The sequence below is a fragment of the Zalophus californianus genome, chromosome 6 (assembly GCF_009762305.2).
Source record: "Zalophus californianus isolate mZalCal1 chromosome 6, mZalCal1.pri.v2, whole genome shotgun sequence".
In the NCBI taxonomy this organism is placed as follows: Eukaryota; Metazoa; Chordata; class Mammalia; order Carnivora; family Otariidae; genus Zalophus; species Zalophus californianus.
Window position 1 is genome coordinate 86,386,259 of NC_045600.1, and position 24,580 is coordinate 86,410,838.

General features: G+C 36.5%; 1 protein-coding gene across 9 annotated transcripts in view; it reads left to right on the top strand.

The window, feature by feature from the left end:
- TRIM69 (tripartite motif containing 69) overlaps positions 1-24,580 on the top strand; it is a 63,339-nt gene extending 38,759 nt beyond the window's left edge. For 2 of the 9 annotated variants that reach the window (XM_027570649.2, XM_027570650.2), the window contains exons 2-7: positions 9,334-9,810; positions 10,625-10,720; positions 13,307-13,540; positions 14,295-14,317; positions 14,400-14,524; positions 23,963-24,579. In XM_027570649.2, the coding sequence (XP_027426450.1) occupies positions 9,484-9,810; positions 10,625-10,720; positions 13,307-13,540; positions 14,295-14,317; positions 14,400-14,524; positions 23,963-24,504 (1,347 nt within the window). In that variant the 5' untranslated portion in view covers positions 9,334-9,483 and the 3' untranslated portion in view covers positions 24,505-24,579. Of the gene's footprint in view, positions 1-9,333; positions 9,811-10,624; positions 10,721-13,298; positions 13,541-14,294; positions 14,318-14,399; positions 14,525-23,962 lie in introns of those variants that run through there. The other 7 variants (XM_027570646.2, XM_035728004.1, XM_027570647.2 and 4 more) reach the window with 7 other exon arrangements.

Sequence of the window (24,580 nt, forward strand, 5' to 3'; positions counted from 1 at the left end):
TATACACACACACACCCCATATCTTCTTTATCTATTCATCTGTTGATGGACATCTCTGCTCTTTCCATAGTTTGACTATTGTGAACATTGCTGCTATAAACATTGGGGTGAGGTGCCCCTTCAGATCACTACATTTGTATCTTTGGGGTAAATTCCCAGTAGGACGGCATGGATGTAATGAGCACTGGGTATTAAATAAAACTGATGAACCACAGAACTGAAACCAATAACACATTATAGGTTAATTAATTGAATTAAAATAAAAATTTAAAAAAATTCCTAGAAACATACAATCTTCCAAGACTAAATCAGGAAGAAACAGAAAATCTGTCCAGGCTGTTTACTCGTACTGAAATTGAATGAACAAAACAAAGCAAAACAAAAAACTCCCAACAAACAAAAATCCAGGACCAGATAGCTTCATAGATAAATACTACCAGATATTTTAAAAAGAGTTAATACCTATCTTCAAACTATTCCAAAAAATTGAAGAGGAAGAAATCCTTCTAGATTCATTATGTGAACTTTCATACCAAAATCAGATAAAGATGCTATATAAAAAGAAAATTACAGGCCAATATCCCTGATGAACATAGATGCAAAAATACTCAACAAAATGGTAGGAAACCAAATTCAACAATACATTAAAAGGAACATTCACCATGATCAAGTGGGATTTATTCCAGGAATGCAAAAATGGTTCAATATCCACCAATCAATCAATGTGATACTCCACATTAACAAAGTGAGGGATTAAAAATCATATGATCATCTCAACAGGTGCAGAAAAAGCATTTGACAAAATTCAACATCATTCCCAATAACAACTCTCAACAAAACCAGTGTAAAGGGAACGTGACTCAACATAATAAAAGCCATATGACGAACCCACAGCTAACACCATACTTGATGGTGAAAAGCTGAAAGCTTTCCTCTAGGATCAGGAACAATACAAGGATGTCTACTCTTTCTACTTTTATTCAATATAGTACTGGAAGTCCTAGCCACAGCAATCGAAAAAGAAAAAGCATCCAAATTGGTAGGGAAGAAGTAAAACTGTCTATTTGCAGATGACATAATACTATACATAGAAAACCCTAAAGACCCCTTCAAAAGCTATTAGAATAATAAATGAATTCAGTAAAGTTGTAGGATTACATATATTACATAATTATATATACATACATATATACACATATATAATTATAAAAGTTATATACAGAAATCTATTGTGTTTCTATACACTAATAATGAGGTGGCAGAAAGAGAAATTTAGAAAACAATCCCATTTACAACTGCACCAAAAAGAATAAAATACAAAATACCTAGGAATAAATTTAACAAAAGAGTTTAAAGACCTATCCTCTGAAAACTATAAGACACTGATGAAAGAAACTGAAGACAACACAAATAGAAAGCTATATTGTGCTCATGAAATTAAAAAAATTAATATGGTTAAAATATCCATACTACCCAAAGCAATCTACAGATTCAATGTAATACCTATCAAAATACTGGGGCACCTGGGTGGCTCAGTCATTAAGTGTCTGCTTTTGGCTCAGGTCATGATCCCAGGGTCCTGGGATCGAGCCCCACATTGGGCTCCCTGCTCAGCAGGAAGCCTGCTTCTCCCTCTCCCACTCCCCCTGCTTGTGTTCCCTATCTTGCTGTCTCTCTCTCTCTGTCAAAAAAATAAATAAAATCTTAAAAAAAAAACTATCAAAATACCAATAGCATTTTTTATAGAACTAGAACAAATAATCCTAAAATTTGTATGGAACCACAAAAGACCCCTAATAGCCAAAGCAGTCTTAGAAAGAACAAAGCTGGAGATAACACAGTCCCAGATTTTAACTTATACTACAAAGCTACATTAATCAAAACAGTATGGTATTGGCACCAAAAAATAGACATATATATCAATGGAACAGAAGAGAGTCTAGAAATAAACCTATGCTTACATGGTCAATTCATCTATGATGATTAATTGAAGGCAAGCATACACAATGGAGAAAAGACAGTTTCTTCATTAAATGGTGTTGGGAAAACTAGACAGCTAATGTGCAAAAGAATGGAACTGGACCACTTTCTTATACCATACACAAATAAACCCATAATGGATTAAAACCTAAATGTAATACCTGAAACCATACAACTCCTCAAATAAAACATAGTCAGTAAACTCTTGGACATCAGTCTTAGCAATATTGTTTTGGATCTGTCTCCTCAGGCAAGGGCAACAAAAGCCAAAACAAACAATTTGGACTATATCCAACTAAAAAGCTTTTTCACAGTGAAGGAAACCATCAACAAAATGAAAAGAAAACCTACTGAATAGGAGAAGATATTTGCAAATGATATATCTGATAAGAGGTTACTATCTAAAATACATAAAGAACTCAAATAACTCAACACCAAAAAGAAAAAAGAAAAAACAAGCAATACAATTAAAAAATGGACATAGACCTGAATAGACATTCTTCCAAAGAAGACATACAGATGCCCTCTCATTATCTGAGAAGATGCTCATTACCATTAATCAACAGGGGAATGCAAATCAAAACCACAATGAGATATCATTCATACCGGTCAGAATGGCTAGCATGAAAAAGACAAGAAATAACAAGTGTTAGTGAAGATGTGGATAAAAGAAAACCCTCATGTGCTATTAGTGATAATGTGAATTGGTACAGCCACTAGAAAACAGTATGGAGTTTCTTCAAAAAATTTAGAATACAAACACCACATGATCCAGCAATTCCACTTCTGGGTATTTAGCCAAACAAAACAAAAACATTAATTTAAAAAGATAAGTACATCCTTATGTGCATGAAAGCATTATTTACAATAGCCAAGATATGGACAAAACCTAAGGGTCTATCAACAGATGAATGGATAAAGATATGATATATATATTTATATATATGTATATGTATATATATATATTTGTATGTATGTGTAGATACATACATACAAATGGATGTATACATACATACATACACAATGGAATGTTACTTAGCCATAAAAATGACTGAAATCTTGCCATTTGTGACATGAATGAACTTAGAGATATGCTAAATGAAATAAATCAGGCAGAAAAAGGCAAATACTGTATGACTTCACTTATATGTGGAATCTAAAAATTAAAACGAATGAACAAGCAAAACAAAATAGAAACAGGCATATAGATACAGCAAACAATCTGGTGGTTACCAGAGGGGAGAGAGATGAAGGGACGGGCAAAATAGGAGAAGGTGATTAAAAGGTACAAACTTGGGGTGCCTGGGTGGCTCAGTCAGTTAGGAGTCTGCCTTTGGCTCAGGTCATGATCCCAGGGTCCTGGGATCAAGCCCCGTATTGGGCTCCCTGCTCAGTGGGGAGTCTGCTTCTCCTTCTACCTCTGCCTGCCTGTCTGCCTGCTGCGATCTCTCTCTCTCTGTGTCAAATAAATGAATAAAATCTTAAAAAAATAAAATAAAATAAAGGTACAAACTTCCAGTTACAAAATAAATAAGATCTGGGGATGCAATGTACTGAATAGGGAATATAGTTAATAATGTGTAACAAATTTGTATGGTGACAGATGGTAGCTAGGTTTACTGTGATCACTTAATAATGTATATAAATGTTGAATCACTATGTTGTACACCTGAACCTATATAATACTGTATGTCAGCTATATTCCAATTTAAAAATTTCAGTGTATTACTTTGGACTACCAGCTCAAAATGACAGTCTGTACATACTTGTCCACCTTGTCAAAATCCCATAAGAATTCATAAAGTATATATACCAAAGAATATAATGGTGCTAGAACACAGGGAATAGCCTAGCAGCAGACCAAAAATGGAATTTTTGCATAATATAAAGAAAATAGGATTTAGTGGTATAGAAACCAAACAGTTGAAAAATCTGTAGTACAACGCTAGAAAAAGAAAAGATGCTGAAGTGTTGAATCTTGACAAAATTCTGTAAAAACTCTAAATTCAGTCACTTATCCTCACAGCAGAATGAGGCCAAGGAGAAGTCAGATAAGTATTAATTGAGAGATTAACAAAGATGGACCAATTCAGGCTTTGGGTCAGCTCCAGGTATAGCTGGCCAAGACCCTCTCACTGAATAAAGCATGAGTATGCTATCATTATGGGAGTGAAAGCTGGAAATAAAACAGGACAGTGCTCCAGAGAACTTGAAATTCCACAACACAAGCGGAACCTTCACACCCTGTAGAGATGTTTATATCTAGGCACATCCCATCTGATTCATTTAAGTCTGCCACCGCATTAACTTCCTCGAGTATGCCAAAGAGACCACAGAACTTCAATATTAATAGATCTAGGCTCTCATTTATAAAGATGGATACCCAAGAATCATCAGAAATTTGAGAAATCCTAGGAATATGAAAGAGAAGTCTCAAGTTACATAAGCAGAACAAATAACCACCAAAGAAACAAAGTTAGTGCAGGAAATAAAAGAGAATTTTAAAAATCTCATCTACATCTTAATAGAAATTAAAGAGAACAAATTCATCCTGTCTAGAGTATCTAGAGAACAAGAAAGCAGTCTTGAAATTAAAAACATTATTGCCTTCTAGCCAAAAACAGCTCTGTGGAAGGGTTGAATATCAGAACTAATGCAGCCCAAAGCAAATTAGTGAGTTAAAATATCAAATTTAAAAATTCTCCTGAGACGTAAACAAAGCGAAAAAGAAGCTTTAGAGAAAGATTAAGAAACACAGAAGTTAGATGTAGTAAATCTAATGTCCATCTAGTGTAAACTCTAAAGGAAGAAAACAGAAGATAAAAAGGAAGAAATAACCAATAAAGTTAAATAAAAATGATCTGATAATTTTTTTTAGCTAAATAATGTTTTAACTGATTAGGGCTGAAAAGGTCACTTAATACTGAGAAATACCGAAAAGAGAAATAAACTTAGAGTCATCTGCTAAAAATTTTGAATGTAAAGATAAAAAGAGAATCCTACACATTTGTAAAGGGAAAGAAACTCATTCCTAAAATAAATTAGAATTAAACTGGCACTGAATTTCTCATCTGCAACATTAAATGCAAATAATGGAAAATGCCCATAAAGTACTGAGAGGAAAACATTTGGAACCTAAAATTTGAAATCTATACAAACTATCATTCAAATGACAGGACAAAATCAGGCTATTATTACTGGAAGTGAAATTATTCCAGTGGAATATACTCCCCATTCACCCTTTCTTAAGAAATGCTTGAAGATAGGCGCCTGAGTGGCTCAGTCATTTAGCGTCTGCGTTCGGCTCAGGTCATGATCCCAGGGTCCTGGGATCTGGGATCTTTAAAAACAAAAAAGAAATGCTTGAAGATATACTCTTCAAGTTCCATTTCAGGCAATACTGTGAATGATTTTTTTTTTTTAAGATTTTATTTATTTATTTGACAGAGACAGAGACGGAGACAGCAAGAGCAGGAACACAAGCAGCGGGAGTGGGAGAGGGAGAAGCAGGTTTCCCACTGAGCAGGGAGCCCCATGTGGGACTCAATCCCAGGACCCTGGGATCATGACCTGAGCCAAAGGCAGACGCTTAACAACTGAGCCACACAGGCACCCTTAAGATTTTATTTTGAAATAATCTCCATACCCAACATGGGACTCAAACTCCCAACCCGAGATCAAGAGTTCCATACTACCAACTGTGCCAGCCAGCCAACCCTGCTGTTAACCATTTTTTCTGGAAAACCTACCACTATAAAACACCCAGAAATGTCAGTTAAGATGTAACAAACATCCTTTGGCATGCATACTGGAGTGTACAAGAAAGTAAAGAGAAATTCCAAAGTAAAAAAAAGAATATAGAACTGAAAAGCATCAAGGTAGGTTAGAGTTACTGAGACTCAGGAAAACTCGATTTAACAATCCTTAGACCTGCACGAGGTAAGGAGTTGGACCTGAGACTTTTGAATAAAGCTGGGACATTTGAAGAGCTACAGCCTTGGTGAAGGAGTGGAAATGAGAGATAATAAAGAATCCTAACTATCTTGATTTGGGGTCTGAGTGAAAAATAAGAGTCTCCCTTGAGAATTTTTAACCACAGTTTGCCCTCATACAGGAGTAGGTGTAAAATTTACAATCTCCCTATGATCTAGAAACTTGAAACCAATAAAATTAACATAAAATGGTGGATGGTTGGTAGTAACTTACATCTTCAAGAAGTAAACATAAATATTCCCTGGAGGGACTCATCTTTAATCTAGGCAAAATACAAAATAGATATTTATAAATTGAATTACACTAAAATTAAGAACTTCTATTCATGGGAAGACACTATAATGGGAGTGAAAATATAAGCCATGTACTGAGCGATGGAAGGAGATATTTATAACCCAAGTAACCAAAATAGGACTAGTATCAGTGTGCTTGGGTGGCTCAGTCGGTTAAGTGTTGAACTCTTGGTTTTGGCTCAGGTCATGATCTCATGGGTCATGGGATTGAGCCCTGCAGCCAGCTCCACACTCAGCCAGGAGTCTGCTTGACTCTCTCCCTCTGTACCCCCCACACTCTCTCTCTCTCTCTCTCTTTCTTAAATAAATAAATAAATAAATATTTAAGAAATAGGACAACTATCTGGAATATATAGAGAACTACTCTGAGTCAGTAAGGAAAAGACAACTCATTAGAAAAATGAGCAAGACTTAGACATTTCTTCTCTTAACAAAAGAGGATCCACTAACATATGAAAAAATGTTAAACTGCATTAGTAATCTAAGAAATGCAAATTAAAGCTCTACTGAGATACAATTACACATCTGCTGGTTTGGCAAAAATTAGAAAATCTGACAACAATAAGTGTTGAAGAGGCTGTGGAATAACCAAAATCCTCCTTCTCTGCTACTGGAGTGTAAATCGCTACATTTATTTTGGCAAACAGTTTGGTATTATCTAGTAAAGGAGAAGAGATGCGTATCTCATGATCTAGCAATTCTATTTCTAGGTATAGGTTCTAGAGAAACTCTTATACATGTTCACAAAGGGACACATACAAGAATATTATTAAAAGTATTGTGTATAGTAGTCAGAAAAATTGAAATGAATGTCTACTAACAGTAGACTGGATGCATACGTTGTGGTATACGCACATAATGAAATACTATATATAATTGAAAAGGAACAGTTGCATGGGTTCTCCATGGATTAATCTTACGAACATAATGTTAAAAAAAAAAAAGAAAACAAGTTACAGAAAAATACATACAGTATAATTCCATTTACATAAAGTTCAAAACTGAAGAAAAAACTAAACACTGTATTAGCTAAGGATGCAATCACAGATGATGAAATAATAGAGAAAAGTATAGTAATGTTCAAGTCAAAAGGCAGAATATTGGCTATGAGAAAAAAGGAGACACATGCAATTGGAAAAGAACACACAGGGGTCTTCAAAGGTATTGGCAATTAGTTTTTTACTTTTTAACCTGGGTAGTAATTACAAAGTATTGCTTTGTTATTATTATTTAAAAAATATATAAATGCTTCATATACTCTTATGTATCTATATCTCACAATAAAAAGATAATAAGAGAATACAGTTTTATACCAATACATTTATAAACTTAGGCAAAGTAAACTCCCAGAAAAATATAAATTACCATAACTGTGTCAGAAAAATATAGAAAATCTAAATGATCCCATAACTATTTAAGAGGTAAATCAGTACTTCCAGATAATGCAAAATAAAAAAGAAAGCATCAATCCCAGAGGTTATGCTGGTGAACTTGGCCAAATACTCAAGGAACAGATAATTCTATTATTTTTACACAAACTCAGAGAAGAGAAAAAGAAGGTACACTTCCCAATTAATTTTATGCAGTTAATATAACTTAGATAAGAAAACCAGACAAGGATGGTTTAAGAAAATAAAATTAAAAGCAATCTGAGTCATGAACATAGAGGTTGAATCCTAAATAAAACATTACCAAACTAAATCTAGTAATACATTAGTAATACATAAAACATATATCATAATCAAGATAGGTTAGCTCCAGGAAAGAAAAGTTGGTTTAACATTAAATAACCTAGAAAAACCCTTATATATATATATATATATATACATATATATATATATATATATATATATATATATATATATATATAGCAGGAAACATGTGAAAGAATGTTCATAGTAGCATTGGTTGTATGGCAAAACACCAAAACAGTCCAACTGGCTATCAACAGTAAAATGAGTAAATAAATTTTCATCAATAGATTATTATATGGAAGTGAAAATGAATGACTTTCAGTTATGTGTATCAACACAGATGAATCTCAAAAGTTATGCTGAACAAAGAAAGCAAAACAAATCTATATATATATATATACACACACACACTTGTATTTATATATATATGTGTATATATATATATATATATATATATGAGCTGGAATGTTCTCAGCAACACTATTTATAATAGCCTGAAACTGATAACTACCCAAAAGTCTTTCAACAGTAGAATGGAGAAATAAATTATGGTATACTTACACAATGTAATACTATACAGCAATGAGGATGAATGGACTACAATTACAAAGAATAATATGTAAAAGTCTCACAAATGTAAGGTTGATAAAATAAGTCAGCAACAAAAGAATAAATAGTGCATGGTTGCATTTATATAAAATTCAAAAATAGGCAAAACTAGTGTATAGTGTTGGAAGTCAAGATAGGGGTCAACCTTGATGAGGGATAGTGACTTGAAGCAGGCATATGGGGGACTTCTGGAATGCTGGTAGTTTTCCATTTCCTGTTCAGGGTGATGATTACACGGATGTGTTCATTTTGTGAAAAGTCATTGAGTTGTATGCATGATTCTGCATTTTTCTATATGTATGTTATTTCTGTAATGTGTTCTTTAAAAAGGAGGAGGAAAAGTGTGGATGATATTATGGTTGGTGATATTATATCACTGAGGAACCTGACTGATCTTCCAATTCTTTGTATATGACTTCTAGAAAACAAAACAAAAAAGTAATAACTAGTAGAACAAAAGTTGAAAGTAAAACTTTTAACTAATACATGGGGAAAGTGGGTGGAAAGAAGACTGTACAACAAAAAGCATTCTTAGTTTGTGTACTCTTTCTTCTGCCTTAGCTCTCCACTAAAGTTTAAATAGTGTTGGGAGTAGAAATAACGTTTGAAAATGATGATTTTATCAGATCACTTTCAAAGAGGAGATTGGTGCTTTTACTGTGGCTGCACCTATTCTCGGCTCCTTTAAGAACGGAGCCCACTCTCCTGGAGTGCTGAAATGGGCAGCAAGAAAGAGAAACTTATTTAGTTGTTCTTTCCCAAAGGTATCTTCCAGACCCTCCTCCAACATCGACCCAGGCAACTATGGGGAAGTGCATGATCTGATCACCCAGATACCCTCTAAAGTGCAGATACAAGATATTACTAAGGAGCTACACTGCCCACTGTGTAATGATTGGTTCTGTGATCCATTGATGCTAAGCTGTGGCCACAACTTCTGCCAGGCCTGTATCCAAAACTTTTGGAAGCAGCAAGCAAAAGAAACATTCTGCCCTGAGTGTAAGATGGTATGTCAATATAGCAACTGTACGTTCAACCTGGTACTCGAGAAGCTGGTAGAGAAGATTAAGAAGCTACCTTTACTCAAGGGCCATCCACAGTGCCCAGAGCATGGAGAGAACCTGAAACTATTCAGTAAGCCAGATGGGAAACTGATCTGCTTTCAGTGCAAAGATGCTCGGTTATCTGTGGGGCAGTCTAAAGATTTCCTGCAGATCTCTGATGCTGTCCGTTTCTTCATGGTGGGTGAGCCCTGGGTCTTGAATAATACCTTAGGAAAGCTGGGAAAAATCTTTTGTAGGGTTTCTTCTCTCTTTCAACCCCACCTCTTTATTCAGATGATTATTAGTAAGCTCAGAAAATACAACATATCTTGCAAAGTTCTTTTCTAGAGTTGCTGATTATAAGAAAGGAGCAGTGGAGTATCTCTGGCCTACTCCCTCAATCAATCAAATATTTATTTACCTATACCCTGCCATGACAGCACTCTGCTAGATGCTGTGTAGAATACAGATGTACAAGATATTGCTCTTGTTATAAAATTCTTGAAATTTAGTCAAGTTTAAAATGAATAAAACAACAGAAGCAAGATAGTCTACTAATGAGAGCTAAATTTTGTAACATTTGTAATTCATAAATATTTAGAATTTCAAAGAAGATTAGAGAAAACTGAAATAGGGGATGTATGGTGAATGAAAGCTTGAGTTGGGTAATCATTTGCATTTGAATGGGCAGAAGAAAGAAATGAGTATCCTAAATGATAACAATGTAAGTAAAAGTATAGTTAGTGAGAATGGTATAACTAGAGTAAAAAATGTAGAGTTATCATCTTCAAACCCCTGTAGTAAGCTCATAGGAGCATAAAACTAAGCTTTTCTGCTGCTTTTTATTTTCCTTACAATTCTTAGAAGAGACAGGAATTATGACTTAGGGGAAAGGAAAGACTTGCAGCAATAGCTCACTTTTTCTCCTCACACCCTGGGCCTTTAGGAGAGATAGCCCTATGGTCCTTCATCTCCCAAGTTAGTGTGGGTTAATTCTATGTGGTATCCCCAGAAGGAGCTCACCATCCATCAAGGTCAACTGGAGGCAACCCTGAAGGAACTTCAGTCCCTGAAGAATATGCAGAAAGATGCTATAGCTGCTTACAAGGTGAGAAGCAGGGTAGAGGGGTTATGAGATAGAACTGAAACACCTTCCTTGTAACTTCAGCTATATGAGTAGAAAGGTGCCTGTACGTATATTATCAATACACTAAATGGCACCTGGGCTATAGAATTAGAAAGTAGACACTGTAGGGAGGAAAGAAATATAGGAGGGAAATAAGTTCTCAGTGGTTGATCAACAGAGAGAGGAGACTGACCTTTCCTGTTACATGCTGATGCTTCTGATGGCTCAATCACTAGGTGATTGTTCTGAGGTTGAGATCTGTCTGATCTTTCCCTTTATATATGACAAAATAAGGGATTTATCAGAAAAATCCACTAAAGATTGTTATGTCCAGAGAAATACCTTTCTTTTCTTTGGGTTTATAACCAGGCTACCTCTGATTGAAGGTCTCTTGGACTGCTGGTTTTTTACCATTCAATGTGATCTTTCCTAGCTTCCCCCAAACTAAATAAACTATTGCCTAGAGCTTCACAGGAGCTCTAGTAGAACATTAATAGTCAGAAACTTGGTAAAGCAGTCCATAGGTTATGGGGCTAAATTGGGGGTTCTATTTCTTCACTAATTATTCTATGGAGGAGAATCTTCTCTGGCTTTTGGCATCTGGAAGAAGAAATATGTACAATGAGGGAAAGAAGAAGGATAGGTGGAGATGATGTCTCCACAGAGAATGTTGTTTCTGTTGTAAGAGTTCCCCGTTCAGCTATTACAGTCAACATTCATTCACTCAAAAATTATTTATTGAGTCGGTAAGGTATTACACTAGATACCATATTACACTAGGGTGGAAGACGGATTAATGGGATTAAGTAATCCCGTTAATAGCAATAAAATGACAACTGTGATAATTAGTATAAATGAAAATAAAGGGTATCATAAGAACATATACATGAAGAACTAATTTAGGCTAGAGGAGGGGTATTCTCTGAAGAAATCACCCATTAAAAATTGAGAATTGAAGGATAAGTGACTTAGCCAAGTGAACCGGTTGAGGGGAATATGAAGGAAGTGGCCTGGAGAAGAATGTTCTACGTGAGCAGAGAGCATTTGGAAAAGTCCTGAGATAGGAAGCTAATTGCTATGTTAAACAGAGAGAAGGCCAATAAAATTGGATCATGGTATGCAAGATGAGACTGAAGAGGTAGATATGAGTCCAATTATGTAGGCCCTTGTAGATAACAATAGGATATTTGAACTTCCTATGGATAAGAAGCCATTAAAGGTTTTAAATAGGACATGATTTCATTTCATTTTGAAAATATGAGTCTAGTGGCTGTGTGAAGAGAGACAATGACAAGGATAATATTAAAAGGCTATTGCAGTGATCCCAGAGAGTAATGATGGTGGCTTGGACTAGAGAGGCAGCAGAGGTAGAGAGAAACAAACAGCTTCAGCATATGCTTTGGAGATAAAAAATAAATAAATAAATAACCTGGATGTGGTGACTGATTAGATGTGAGGGGTGAGTGGAGATGTCAAATAGACAGTTGGATACAGGAATCTGGAGCTCAGTCTGGAAATAAGAAGTCAGCACAGAGATTGATTTAAATCTGTGGAAGGAGAGGATATTACCTAAAAAGAGAATGTAGAATGAGAACGGGAAAGAGCCCAGGACAGAATATCAAATAACTCTAATATTTAGAGCTTGGTTAAAGGAGACAGAACAAAAAATAAGAGAAATAGTGATGAAATAGGTAAAAGGAAAACTGGAAAAATGTGAGCTAGAGAATAGAGTGAATTTTAAGAATGCCATTATAATGATGGACCATAAAATCCAAGCTGGATAAGAGGAGACACGGAGACAGAAAATGATGAACAGAAATGGAAGGGGTCAATGAGTAAGAGGTTTCAATGAGACCCAGGAATTGTTGCAATAGAAGTACCTGAGTAAATGAGCATAAGAAGTTAGTTTTGGTGAAATTGCTGGGGATGATAAAGTCCTGGGTGATTAAGAGAATGAGTAGATAAAGGTGGAGATCACTAGAAATGAGGAGGATAAGGATCTGAGAAGCCTGGATGTCAGAAGGTTCACCCCTCAGGATGTCGCAGTACCTTAAGAAAGGGGTATAGCAGTTATCAATTTCAGTGCTTCAGACATTGCCCATCTACTGTTTCTTCTATATTGTCCTGGCAGTGGAAGTGGCATCCCCCCAGCTCTCATTTCTAGATAAGAATAGTTCTTTCAGCCTTCTTATGGCCCCAGTTTAACAGCATCACTTGGTAGACATCACTTCTGGGTAGGAGGGTACTATCATTCATTCTAGAATGTTTAACCCCACAGCCTTATTTAATATGGCATTGGTTACCACCCCCAGTATTGCAATAGGTACCTAGAGACCACTTTTGAGTATTTAATTCCCGAACTATTATTAAACTAACTGAGAAAAACAAAGTAAGTCTCCCAAAGGACTCCTACTATTTAGTATGGTTGAGTGATAATACTCAAGAGTGATTTTAATGCATCTTCCTGTTACGGTATTTCCCAAATTGTATGAGTACTGGTGGTGTGGGCCCCCATCCCCAAGTGCTAGTCTCAGTAATTACCATGGTGATGATCATGGAGGTTTCCAGGAAAACAAGCTACATCTGCAGCAACACATCTCCTTGGAGTTTCTAAAGCTACATCAGTTCCTGCACAGCAAAGAAAAGAACATTTTAAATGAGCTCCGAGAAGAGGGGAAAGCCTTGAATGAGGAGATGGAGCTGAATCTGAGCCAGCTTCAGGAACAGTGTCTCCTAACCAAGGAGATGTTGGTGAGCATCCAGGCACGGATGGAACAGCAGAATCCCTTCGACTTTCTCAAAGTGAGACTCCCTATCAACATAATTATGGGTATACTAGTGGGGGGAAGAGGGTTAGAAAGCTGTAGAAGCAGCTTTTCCCCACCAGGAGGGGGGAAAAACTTACTGTAGTGCTCTTTAGAGTCTCTGGGAGAAAAGCAGAAGGCTACTTTTGCCTTACACTCAATAGGAAGCTTTACTTTCACCCTCCTAAAAAAGATAATGCCATTAATAATGTTATCTATTAATATTTTTTATTCATAAAGAACTTTGAAGGTTTATTTCTCAAAAATAAGAATGTTGCAACCTGAGTTGTATCTTAGACTGGCTTTCAATTTTGTTTGAAAGCTGTTTGCCAGTCTTTATTACCTGAAGCTTAACTTCTAAAGTGTCATTGATTATCACCTCAGCAATCAGAAGTTTACTTAGTCAGAGTACGGAAAAGTGGCTTTGGGACTGGAAGACCTATAGTGGTTTTCTATTGAAACCATGTAGCAGTATAGGCAGAAATAGCCTATTAATTTCTCTTGTTCCATGTAAAAGGGAACTCTAGAAAATCAGAATAAGATAAAGCCAGTTTAGTCCTGGGTTAGATGAAGGATACCTGATCAGAAAAGGCATGTGGAGGATGGGAAGAGTTGGTGGTGATGGAATGGGGACATCTGCACAGGATCCTAGTATTTACGGTCAAATTCTCGTGGTGGCCAGTATCACCAAAGAAATTTCTGGTGTTGATAAGCAGGCATCTAACTTCTTTATTACTCCTTTCCTCTTCTAGGATATCTCATCTCTCTTGGATAGGTAAGTGTTTCTGTATGGAATTAGTATCTTTCCTTCAGTCCCTGGAGGATGTCTAAGACTAAATGATTTATGTCCCCTGCAGCTTGGAACAAGGAATGAAGGTGCTGATGCCCAGAGAGTTTATCTCCAGAAAGCTGAACCCAGGCCTGTACAAAGGTCCCATCCAATACATGATGTGGAGGGAAATGCAGTTTTCTCTCTCTCCAGGTATCAATGGGTAGTGGTTATTGGTTCCTGGGTCTCCCAGGAATCTATGTTCCTTCTGTGGAATCTCTTCTGTGGCCCTAATTAGTACTCTAGAGTTTGGGATGGGGGAAGGGTGGAGTTTAGCCAAAAGAAGACTATGGTATGACTTCAGTCAGTATGACTGAATTTCTTCTGGTACCATGACCTAAGAATTTATGACTTCTCACTGGTAAATAGAGTCTGATGTGAGAATTACTTCTCAGCCTATGATTTTGTTTCATTGTTCTATCAAATGTGACAACCAGTTATTTTATCCTGTTTTTCTAAATCAGTTCTATAAATCCCTGGGCTTCTCTGTCCTGAACGAGGAGGTTACTGTACATACTCTTGTATATAATAGAGTCTTTATAGATCCTCTTGTGTTTGGTGTTCATAATGTAGAGTATAACTTTTTTAAAAATTTTTTATTGTTATGTTAATCACCATATATTACATCATTAGTTTTTGATGTAGTGTTCCATGATTCACTGTTTGTGCATAACACCCAGTGCTCCATGCAGAATGTGCCCTCTTTAATACCCATCACCAGGCTAACCCATCCCCCTACCCTCCTCCCCTCTAGAACCCTCAGTTTGGTTTTCAGAGTCCATCGTCTCTCATGGTTCGTCTCCCTGTCCGACTTTAGAGTATAACTTTTTAGGAGACTGTTTAGAGATCTTCAGTGATTCAAAAGAAAACCAATAATTTCAATAGATGTGCCGAATAAGGACACAAGTTTTTGTTTATCCTGCAGATACCAAGGGACTGAGCAGGAGAAAAGAACACAAATGACAATTCAAGAACATAAAGTTCTAAATAATACTTATTTATTAGAGATTTTATTTATTTATTTGACAGAGAGAGAGACAGCAAGAGAGGGAACACAAGTGGGGGGGGTGGAAGAGGGAGAAGCAGGTTTCCCGCTAAGCAGAGAGCCCGATGCGGCGGGGCTCGATCCCAGGACCCTGGGATCATGACCTGAGCCGAAGGCAGACGCCTAACGACTGAACCACCCAGGCGCCCCATCTAAATAATATTTATAAAATAAACTTCTAAATAAAGTTTTTAAATATATTTTTAATTCACATAGAATCATTATTATTATTGTTTGTAGTTACTGATTTAATGAAAATCACAAATTTGTTCCTGTTAACAAATTTTCCAAGTAACTGACATTGAAAACACAGTTTTGCTGAGGTTTAATTAACATAGAATAAAATTTGCCAATTTTAAGTGTACAATTTGATGAGTTTTGACAAATATATCAACTTCTGCAAACATCTCTAAAAGTTTCTATCACCCCCAAAATTCCTGCATATCCTTTTGTAGTCAGTTCCTTCATTCTCTCCCTAGCCCCTAACACTCACAGATCTGCTTTATTTCACTTCAGTTTTCTAAACTCTCAAATAAATGGAATCATACCTTATGTAATCTTTTGTGTCCAGCTTTTTTCACTTAGCATAATGCTTTTTGAGATCTACTTATGTTGTTGCATATATCAATAATCATGTTTTATGGATATATCACAGCACAGTGAATCTTTTTCCATCATCTTATTTTTAACTTATTAGTGTTTTTATATTTTAAGTGCACTTTATGTAGCTAGCATGTAAAGCCTTGTGTTTTTTTTATCCAATCTGACAATCCCTTAATTAATTGAGGCGTTTTGACCACTGACATTTAATGTTATTATCAATATGATTGGGTTTAAATCTAGCACCTTGGTATTTGTTTTTACTCATACCATCTGTCCTAGCTGAGGTAGTGTTTGTCAGGTTTCCCACTATAAAGTTACTCCCTCACCCCTTTACACTTTGGAAGGAAGTCACTATGCACAGCCCGCACTTAAGGGGTGTGGAGTATCTACATAAATTATTTGGAATTCTTCTGCATGGGAGATTTGTTTCTTCTGGCTGGTATTGAATGCCAAACATGATCAATTTTACATTGTTGTTCACTGGATCTTGTTGTAATCCTTTAAGCTCTACTGGATTTAACTTTGGCATGTAGTTAAATAACCCTTTTCCTTTTGACACTTCCTTTAAGCTTTGTTGAGGTGTTTAAGCTTTGCTAGAGTGGTTCAAGAGCAGTCTTTAATCTAGGGCTAACTTAGCCCATTTCCTAATGTAATACCCTTCTGAGTACTCTGCCTGATGTTCCACATATTACAACATTTTCCCATTATGGCTGGCAGGATTGAAAACTATTGCCAGACTTGTGTGAGCTCTAGAAATTGTTCAGCCGACTGCTTTCTAGAGATTCTTTCACTGGCCCTAATTAGTTTCACTGCACATCAGTACAGCCTTAAGGGAATCCCTTTGTAGATATTTGAAAATCTTTGTATAGCTCCCTCTTCTGTGTTACTCTACTCTGCAAATTCTAGCAGTGTTCAGATCACATTAAGTTTTTCTTCTTGTATTCTTCACCCTGTAAAATCAAAGTTCATTTCTAGCAATCGTTTAAAGCACAAACTGATTTTTATTTTTGGTATAAGTCTACATCTAAGAAAATCAAATGAGATTCATTTAATCTATGGCTATTTTACTAATAATGTAACTTTGGTCAAACCTTGGTAAAATATACTTCATACTTTTATTTCTAGATTTTTGTTTATTCATATTTTCTCCATTCCTGTCTTATAATAGAAGTTACTGATTCAAGGCAGAGGCTGGTTCTTTTTTAATAATGGCCTGATAGTAAATATTTTAGGTATTGTAGGTTGTATGTTTCCACAAAACTTAACTACTTAACTGTCATTGCAGTGAAATGGCAACCATATACAATGTGTAAATGAATGGCTGTTAATGTGTTCAATTTCAATTAATGTTTTCAATACAAATTTATTTACAAAACAGGCATCAGGCCACATTTGGCCTGCTGGTTGTAGTTTTATCAATTCCAGTGTAGAAAGTAATTCAATTTAAAACATTTTATTTTTTTTAATTTTATTATGTTATGTTAGTCACCATACAATACATCACATTAGTTTTTGATGTGGTGATCCACGATCCATTGTAAAACACTTTAATATATTTCTTTTAGTCATGTATCAGTACAATATTACTGAAGTTCATTCATTCATTCAACACACTCTTACAGAGAGCCTACTATGTGCTAAGCACTAAGTTGGATTCAATGGATATAGAAATAAAAGACACAGTTTCTGTTCTCAGGAAGAAGAGGCTAAAAGACCACAGCAGAGTCTATACCAGCTACCTAGGTGAAAAGTTATTAAGAGCTAAGCCAAAGGCATAGGAACGTGAATGGAAAATAATAGATTCTAGAGACAGAATTTCAGAAGCTGAAATATACTGGACAGGAGTTGGTAGTAGGGGATAGAGAAAGGTAATGTCAAGGACAGAGCTATAGGAGATACAGATTTTGGAGGGGGTTGAGTTCAATTTTGGCCATGTTGTGTTGAAGGACCTATAGGAAAACTAAGTGAATATATTCAAATGGGTAACTATTCTAACTGGAGCTCAGAAGAGAGGCCAGGGCTGGAATAATCAGAATAGATGGGGTGGCTGAAGCTATTGTTGTAAATGAGATTTCCCAAGAAAAGTGAGAACATACAGTTAGGGAGGGAGCATCTTATATAAAAATAAATAAAGGGCAATGAAGCCTCCCAAAAAGATTGAGGAATTTTGGCAAAAGAGGTAAGAGGAAAACCAGGAAATGAAGTTGACACAGAATCTAAGGAGAGACAGTGTGAAAAAGAAGGGAGCAGTCACTCATACCAAACGGGAAGACCAATTTAGAAAATGAATGGAGAGGTACCTGGGTGGCTCAGTTGGTTAAGCATCCAACTCTTGATTTTCGTTCAAGTCATGATCTCAGGGTTGTAAGATCAAGCTCTGCTTTTGGGTTCCACACTGGGCGTGAAGCCTGCTTAAGATTCTCTCTCTCCTTCTCCCCTTTTACCCCCTGACACCCCACCGTCTCTCTCCCGCTCTAAGAAAAAAGAAAAAAGAAAAAAAAGAAAATGATTGGAAAGAGCTATTTTTAACAGGAATTGGGACTTTGGTAAGGGCAATCTTACTTTTTTTATTCACGATAATTAACATATCGTGTGTTGTATTAGTTTCAGGTATACAATAAAATGATTCAATGATTCATATATTTCTCAGTGCTAATTAAGATAAGATAAGTGTACTGTTAATCCCCTTTATCTATTTCATTCATTCTCCCACCCATCACCCCTCTGGCAACAACCAGTTTGTTCTCTGTATTTAAGAGTCTGTTTTCTTGGGATACCTGGTTGGCTTAGTTGGTGGAGCATGCAACTCTTGATCTCAGGGTTGTGAGTTCAAGCCCCCCATGTTGGGTGTAGAGATTACTTAAAAATAAAATCTTTTAAAAAAAAAAAGGTTTTCTGGTCTCTTTTTTCTTTGTTCATTTGTTTTGTTTCTTAAATTCCACATAGGGGTGAAATCATATGGTATGTGTTTTTCTCTGACTGACTTATTTCACTTGGCATTACATCCTCTAGATCCATCCATGTTGTTGCAAATGGCAAGATTTCATTCTTTTTATGGCTGAGTAATATCCCACTGTATATATACCACCTCTTTTTTTATCCATTCATCTACCAATGGACACTTAGGTTGGTTCCATATCTTGGCTATTGTAAATAATGCTGCAATAAACATAGGGGTGCATATATCTTTTCAAATTAGTGTTTTCATATTCTTTGGGTAAATACCCAGTAGTGGAATTATTGGATCATATGGTAATTCTATTTTTAATTTTTTGAGGAAACATACTGTTTTCTATAGTGGCTGCACCAATTTGCATTCCCACCAACAGTACGCGAGAGTTCCATTTTCTCCACATCTTCCAACACTCGTTATTTCTCATGTTATTGATTCTAGCCATTCTGACAGGTGTAAGGTGGTCTTAATTTGCATTTCTCTGAGGCTTAATGATGTTGAGCATATTTTCATGTGTCTGTTGGCCATCTGTAGGTCTTCTTTGGAAAAATGTCTATCCAGGTCCTCTGCCCATTTTTTAAATTGGATTGTTTTTTTGTTGTTGTCTAAGTTCTTTATATATTTTGGAAATTAACCCCTTAGAGGATATATCATTTGCAAATATCTTTTCCTATGCAGTTGTATAAGTTGTATAAATTCTTAATATACTTTGGCTGCTAGGACTGTGAGTGTACTGGTGTGTGTGGTTATCTTTCAGTGGGGCAATTTTAAAAGAGTGTGTGTTTAGAAGTTATATTATGAAGGGTTCAGGAGTGATTTGGAATGAAGCAGTTGTAAAGTGAATAGATCACTCACTAGAGAAGCTTCACTAAAAGGGAAGATGTGAATGTGGCAACAGAGTCAAAAGAAGACTTTTAAAAACATTTTATTTATTTTAAGTAATCTCTGCATCCAACGTGGGGCTCAAACCCATGACCTCCACATCAAGAGTCACATGCTCTTCCAACTGAGCCATCCAGGCACTCCAAAAGAGAACTTTTTAAAACACAGTGAAGGAAAACAGCCTATAGAAAGGCAGAAACCAATAGTATAAGACAGGGGATAACTGGTAGAAGTAGGGAAGAGTGAGTGAGATCTAGCAGAGAGAGGTATTGACTTTCCTCAGTTTCCTCTGAAAATGTAGAGGAGATAAAATGGTAGAGGCAAACAATTTTATCAGATGGAGCTTGCAGAATGAGTGGGAAGAATTGAGGGATTCCTATAAGATGTACTATAGTCTCTTTGTGAAGCAGGAGGTGAAGTCATCTGCCTGGCAATAAGGAAGGAAGTGATGGAATAGAAGTTTGAGGAGGGAACTGCAGGTCTGAAATTGCTGTTGTGAGGAACTGGAGAGGGTCTGATTGGGAAATACAGGAGTTCTAGGCAGTGCTGATGGTCAAGCACAGAGTGGAAATAATGAATCTGCAGTAATATCTACATGTATAATTTTGTGATTTTCCTCCTGCAATGGTCAGGAATTAGCATGTGAATTTTGATAGCTAGATAGATCCAGGGTTGGAGAGTTGCATGGCAGATGCTGCAGATACAAGGATAAAAGTGATAAGGTTATTGGCAATAAAATTGCCAATGCTAAGTGGTTTAGGGAAGGATTTTAAGCCAGGAAGCAGCCAGATTAGGATAATAAGGAGAAATAAGGGACCAGAGTTGTTAATGAAGTCAAGTAATGGCTGTAGGGGAGATGAGAGTGAGAAAATAAAATGTAAGAGAATGGGATATGTGAGTTTAAGATTTTAGAGAATGAATAGTTCCCAATGACTACAAGGTCCAGAATGTGGTCATTAATATGGACAGCTGAAACGTAATGAAGTCAAAAGTCACTAGCAGTAAAATCAAGAAAGCAAGAATGGAAAAATGGCTATATCCAAAAGATAGTGAAATCACTTGGGATGATGGGCTGGAGTTGGGGTAGTGGAGTAAAGTTAACGCAAAGTACAGAGAGTATAATGAGGAAGTCTGTACATAATAACATCAAATAGAGATAGAGTATAATATGAGATGGAATGACAAGAGCCTCAAAAGAAGAGTGATTTTTACATGAGGATAAGGCTTTGAGTAGGGGTCTAGAAGTGGCAGTGGTAGCTCCTGGATCTCTGGCTCTTTTAGAAAATAGTCTCATGAACTTTTCAAGTTGTATTTTTTTGGAGAACAACCAGTCAGACTTCTGTTACAGTAAGAAGGTGATGAGAGAATTCTGTAAAGCGAGGATGCAGGAGAGTTATTTAGGGAGGGAGTTCTAAAGGGCAGAGTGGAAAGGGATGGGTGGGAGCAGTGGGAGGATGGATGAAGGCAGAGGAAGCAAAGAACAGAATAATGGGGATAAGAGCACATCAGGGGATAAATCACTGGAAGGGTCTACATTATGGGTTTTGGCCAAGGAGAACAGGAAGATGAGGCATGGTGGAATTAGTTGGGTGTCAAGGATTCAGACGGAACTCTGAAGTTCATTTGTTTATTTAATAAATAGTTACTTGAATGCCTATGAACAATTCCAAATTTTGAAGGTATGTGAGGAAACAAAACAGATAAAGTCCCCACCCTCCCAGAGATTACATTCTAGTGGAGGAAATGGATAATGAAACAGTAAATAATTTCACATAGTGATAACCATTGCCAAGCAAATCAAACAAGGTACATTCAGTAAGTAAGTATTCATGAGAAAAAATGAAGTAGGAAAAGGGTACAAATAGTGATGGATAGATGAACATGCTATTTTTTATATTAGCCAGAAAAAAGTCTTTGAGGAGTTAACTCCCCCCTCCCTATGTTTTACTATGGACATTTCCAAACATACAGAAAAGTTTAAGGAATTTTATAGTGAACACTGCTATACCTACCCAGATTCTATCACTAACATCTCCCTGAACTTGCATGAAGAAAGGCTGGAATAATATAAAGGAAGGAATCATAGGAAAGAGTGTTTGAGGACAAAGAAAGTGTAAAGGCCCTAAAGTCTGAATGAATTCGGTACATTCAAGAAACAGCCAGAAAGTAAAAGTGATTGGATCAAAGTAAATAAGGGAAGTATGTGTTAGGACATAAGGTCACAGAGGTAGGTAAATCATGTAGGTCCTGTTTACTCTCTAAGGACTCCAGATTTTATCTTGGGTGTGATGGAAAGCTTAAGAGTGTGTTGAGTAGAACTGGATGATCTCATTCATATGGCAGAATAGGATGCAGATGGGCAAGAGCAGAAACAGAACAGTCAAAAAGCTATTGCAATAGTTCCAGGCCAGCAGTATTTGTGAAAGTTATCTATCCGTATTCTGAGTAGGCTCAGAATATATTTTAAAGGTGGAGTTGACAGAATTTACTATTGGACTGAATATGGTATGAGAAGAAAAGAGGGGAGGCAAAGCGGACTTCTAGGAATCTTTGGAGCCAGGACAGGCTGAGTTAGCTGGAGGTGTGAGAGGCTTGGTGACAACAGCAGACTGGGGTTCTAAAAACTTTGGTGAGGAGTCTGAAATATCCAAAGAAATCCCAGTCCTCACCTTGGAAAGAGCAACAACCCAAGGCAAATGGGGATATGTGAGGGAGGGAAGATTCAGCCTGTATGAAAAAAGTCAGGATTCTACAAAGTCTCTTATTAGAAGAGAATTCCTTGGGATGATAAAAAAGACTCTGGCTTCTCTGGGAAGAAAAAGTTGGACTGGACTGATCTCACTTCCAAGGATAAATAAATTCATTAACAACAAATGTATGCATATATGTATCTGTGTCCCTTATGTGAACACATAGTTTTTTTGTTTCCTTTATCAAATTTTGTGCCAAGGTTTGATTACCTTACACCTAAAATTTGTGTTATCTCCTTGATGATATGCTTCCAACATCTCTTCATTTAGGAATTTTTTACACTGCTGCCCACTTACTTGTCTAAACCAGTGCTAGACAAATAACCAGTGATGAAGAACTAGTTTTTAAAATCTCAACCTGTCATGGACTGATATATTTGTGGAAGACAATATAATTACCTGAAAAAGTAGAATTTAAAAATATTACAAAGTGCAAACCCAGTTGTTTAATTATTAGATCAACTGACATAAAATTACTCATCAGATTGCTATGAAACTTTCTAAGAGCAGGGTACCTGGGTGGCTCTCAGTAGATTGTTTGATTCTTGATTTTGGATCAGGTCATGATCTCTGGGTCATGAGATCCAGCCCCAGGTTGGGCTCCTCACTCAGCGGGGAGTCTGATGGAGATTCTCTCCTTCTGCCCCTCCTCACCCACTCTCTCTCTAAAATAAGTAAATAAATCTTAAGGAAGGAAGGAAAGAAAGAAAGGGAAGGAAGGAAGGAAAAGATTCTAAGAGCTTACTCTTAATTTCTGTACTATTTTGTCCCAGATTGGTAACCACACATTCTGATTAGCAGTGGCATAAACCACTCCACGTCTCAAAAGTCCCATTATCTATTAAACCAAATATAAATTTCTCACCATTGTCTTCTAAACCCTCTCAGTTAGCTCAGACTTACCTGCCTCTAATAGGCAAGCCCTTACCTTCCCTCTCACATAAGCTACTATTTTTAACCCATTCCTTTTTGCCTCTGTTTACCCAATGTATCCTGAATACATTTCGTAACTGAAATATTTGTCTTTAAAAGGTTTTCCAAGGACAAACTTACCTAATCTTTATGCCTTCGGCATTTGCATTTTCTTAAATTTATTAGTACAGATTGATATTATTTGTATTGTTTTCTTTGTTGGAGAATAAATTGCTTCAGAGTAAAGTCAGATTTTTACCACAAATTAAAAAATGTCTAGAATATATCCACAGGAGTATAAAACAAAAAGTATATAAGTAATTACTTGTCTAAGACTATATGTGCATGGGAAGATAAAGTACTGAGGTCTGTGTAAATACTGTCTTTTATTACAGGAATTTGCATTCATCCCTTTTCTTCCATGCCCTGCTTTCTTTTCTTACTAGGCCTATCTTCATTAACTCTGGACCCTAAAACAGCTCACCCAAATCTGATGCTCTCCAAAAACCGAACCAGTGTGTGGCATGGTGACATTAAGCAGGTAATGCCTGATGATCCAGAGAGGTTTGACTCAAGTGTGGCTGTGCTGGGCTCAAAAGGCTTCACATCTGGAAAGTGGTACTGGGAAGTAGAAGTAGCAAAGAAGACAAAATGGACAGTTGGAGTCGTCAGAGAATCCATCATTCGGAAGGGCAGCTGTCCTCTAACTCCTGAGCAAGGATTCTGGCTTTTAAGACTAAGAAACCAAACTGACCTAAAGGCTCTGGATTTGCCGTCTTGCAGTCTGAAACTGACTAACAACCTCAACAAGGTGGGCGTATACCTGGATTATGAAGGAGGGCAGGTGTCCTTCTACAATGCTGAAACCATGACCCACATTTACACCTTCACTAGCACTTTCATGGAGAAACTTTATCCCTACTTCTGCCCTTGCCTTAATGATGGTGGAGAGAATAAAGAACCCTTGCATATCTTACAACCACGGTAATTAGTCATGCTATTGTGTAAATTCAGAGTGTTATTAAAGAGGTATTAAAGTAGTTTACCAGTCTCACTGGTTTCTC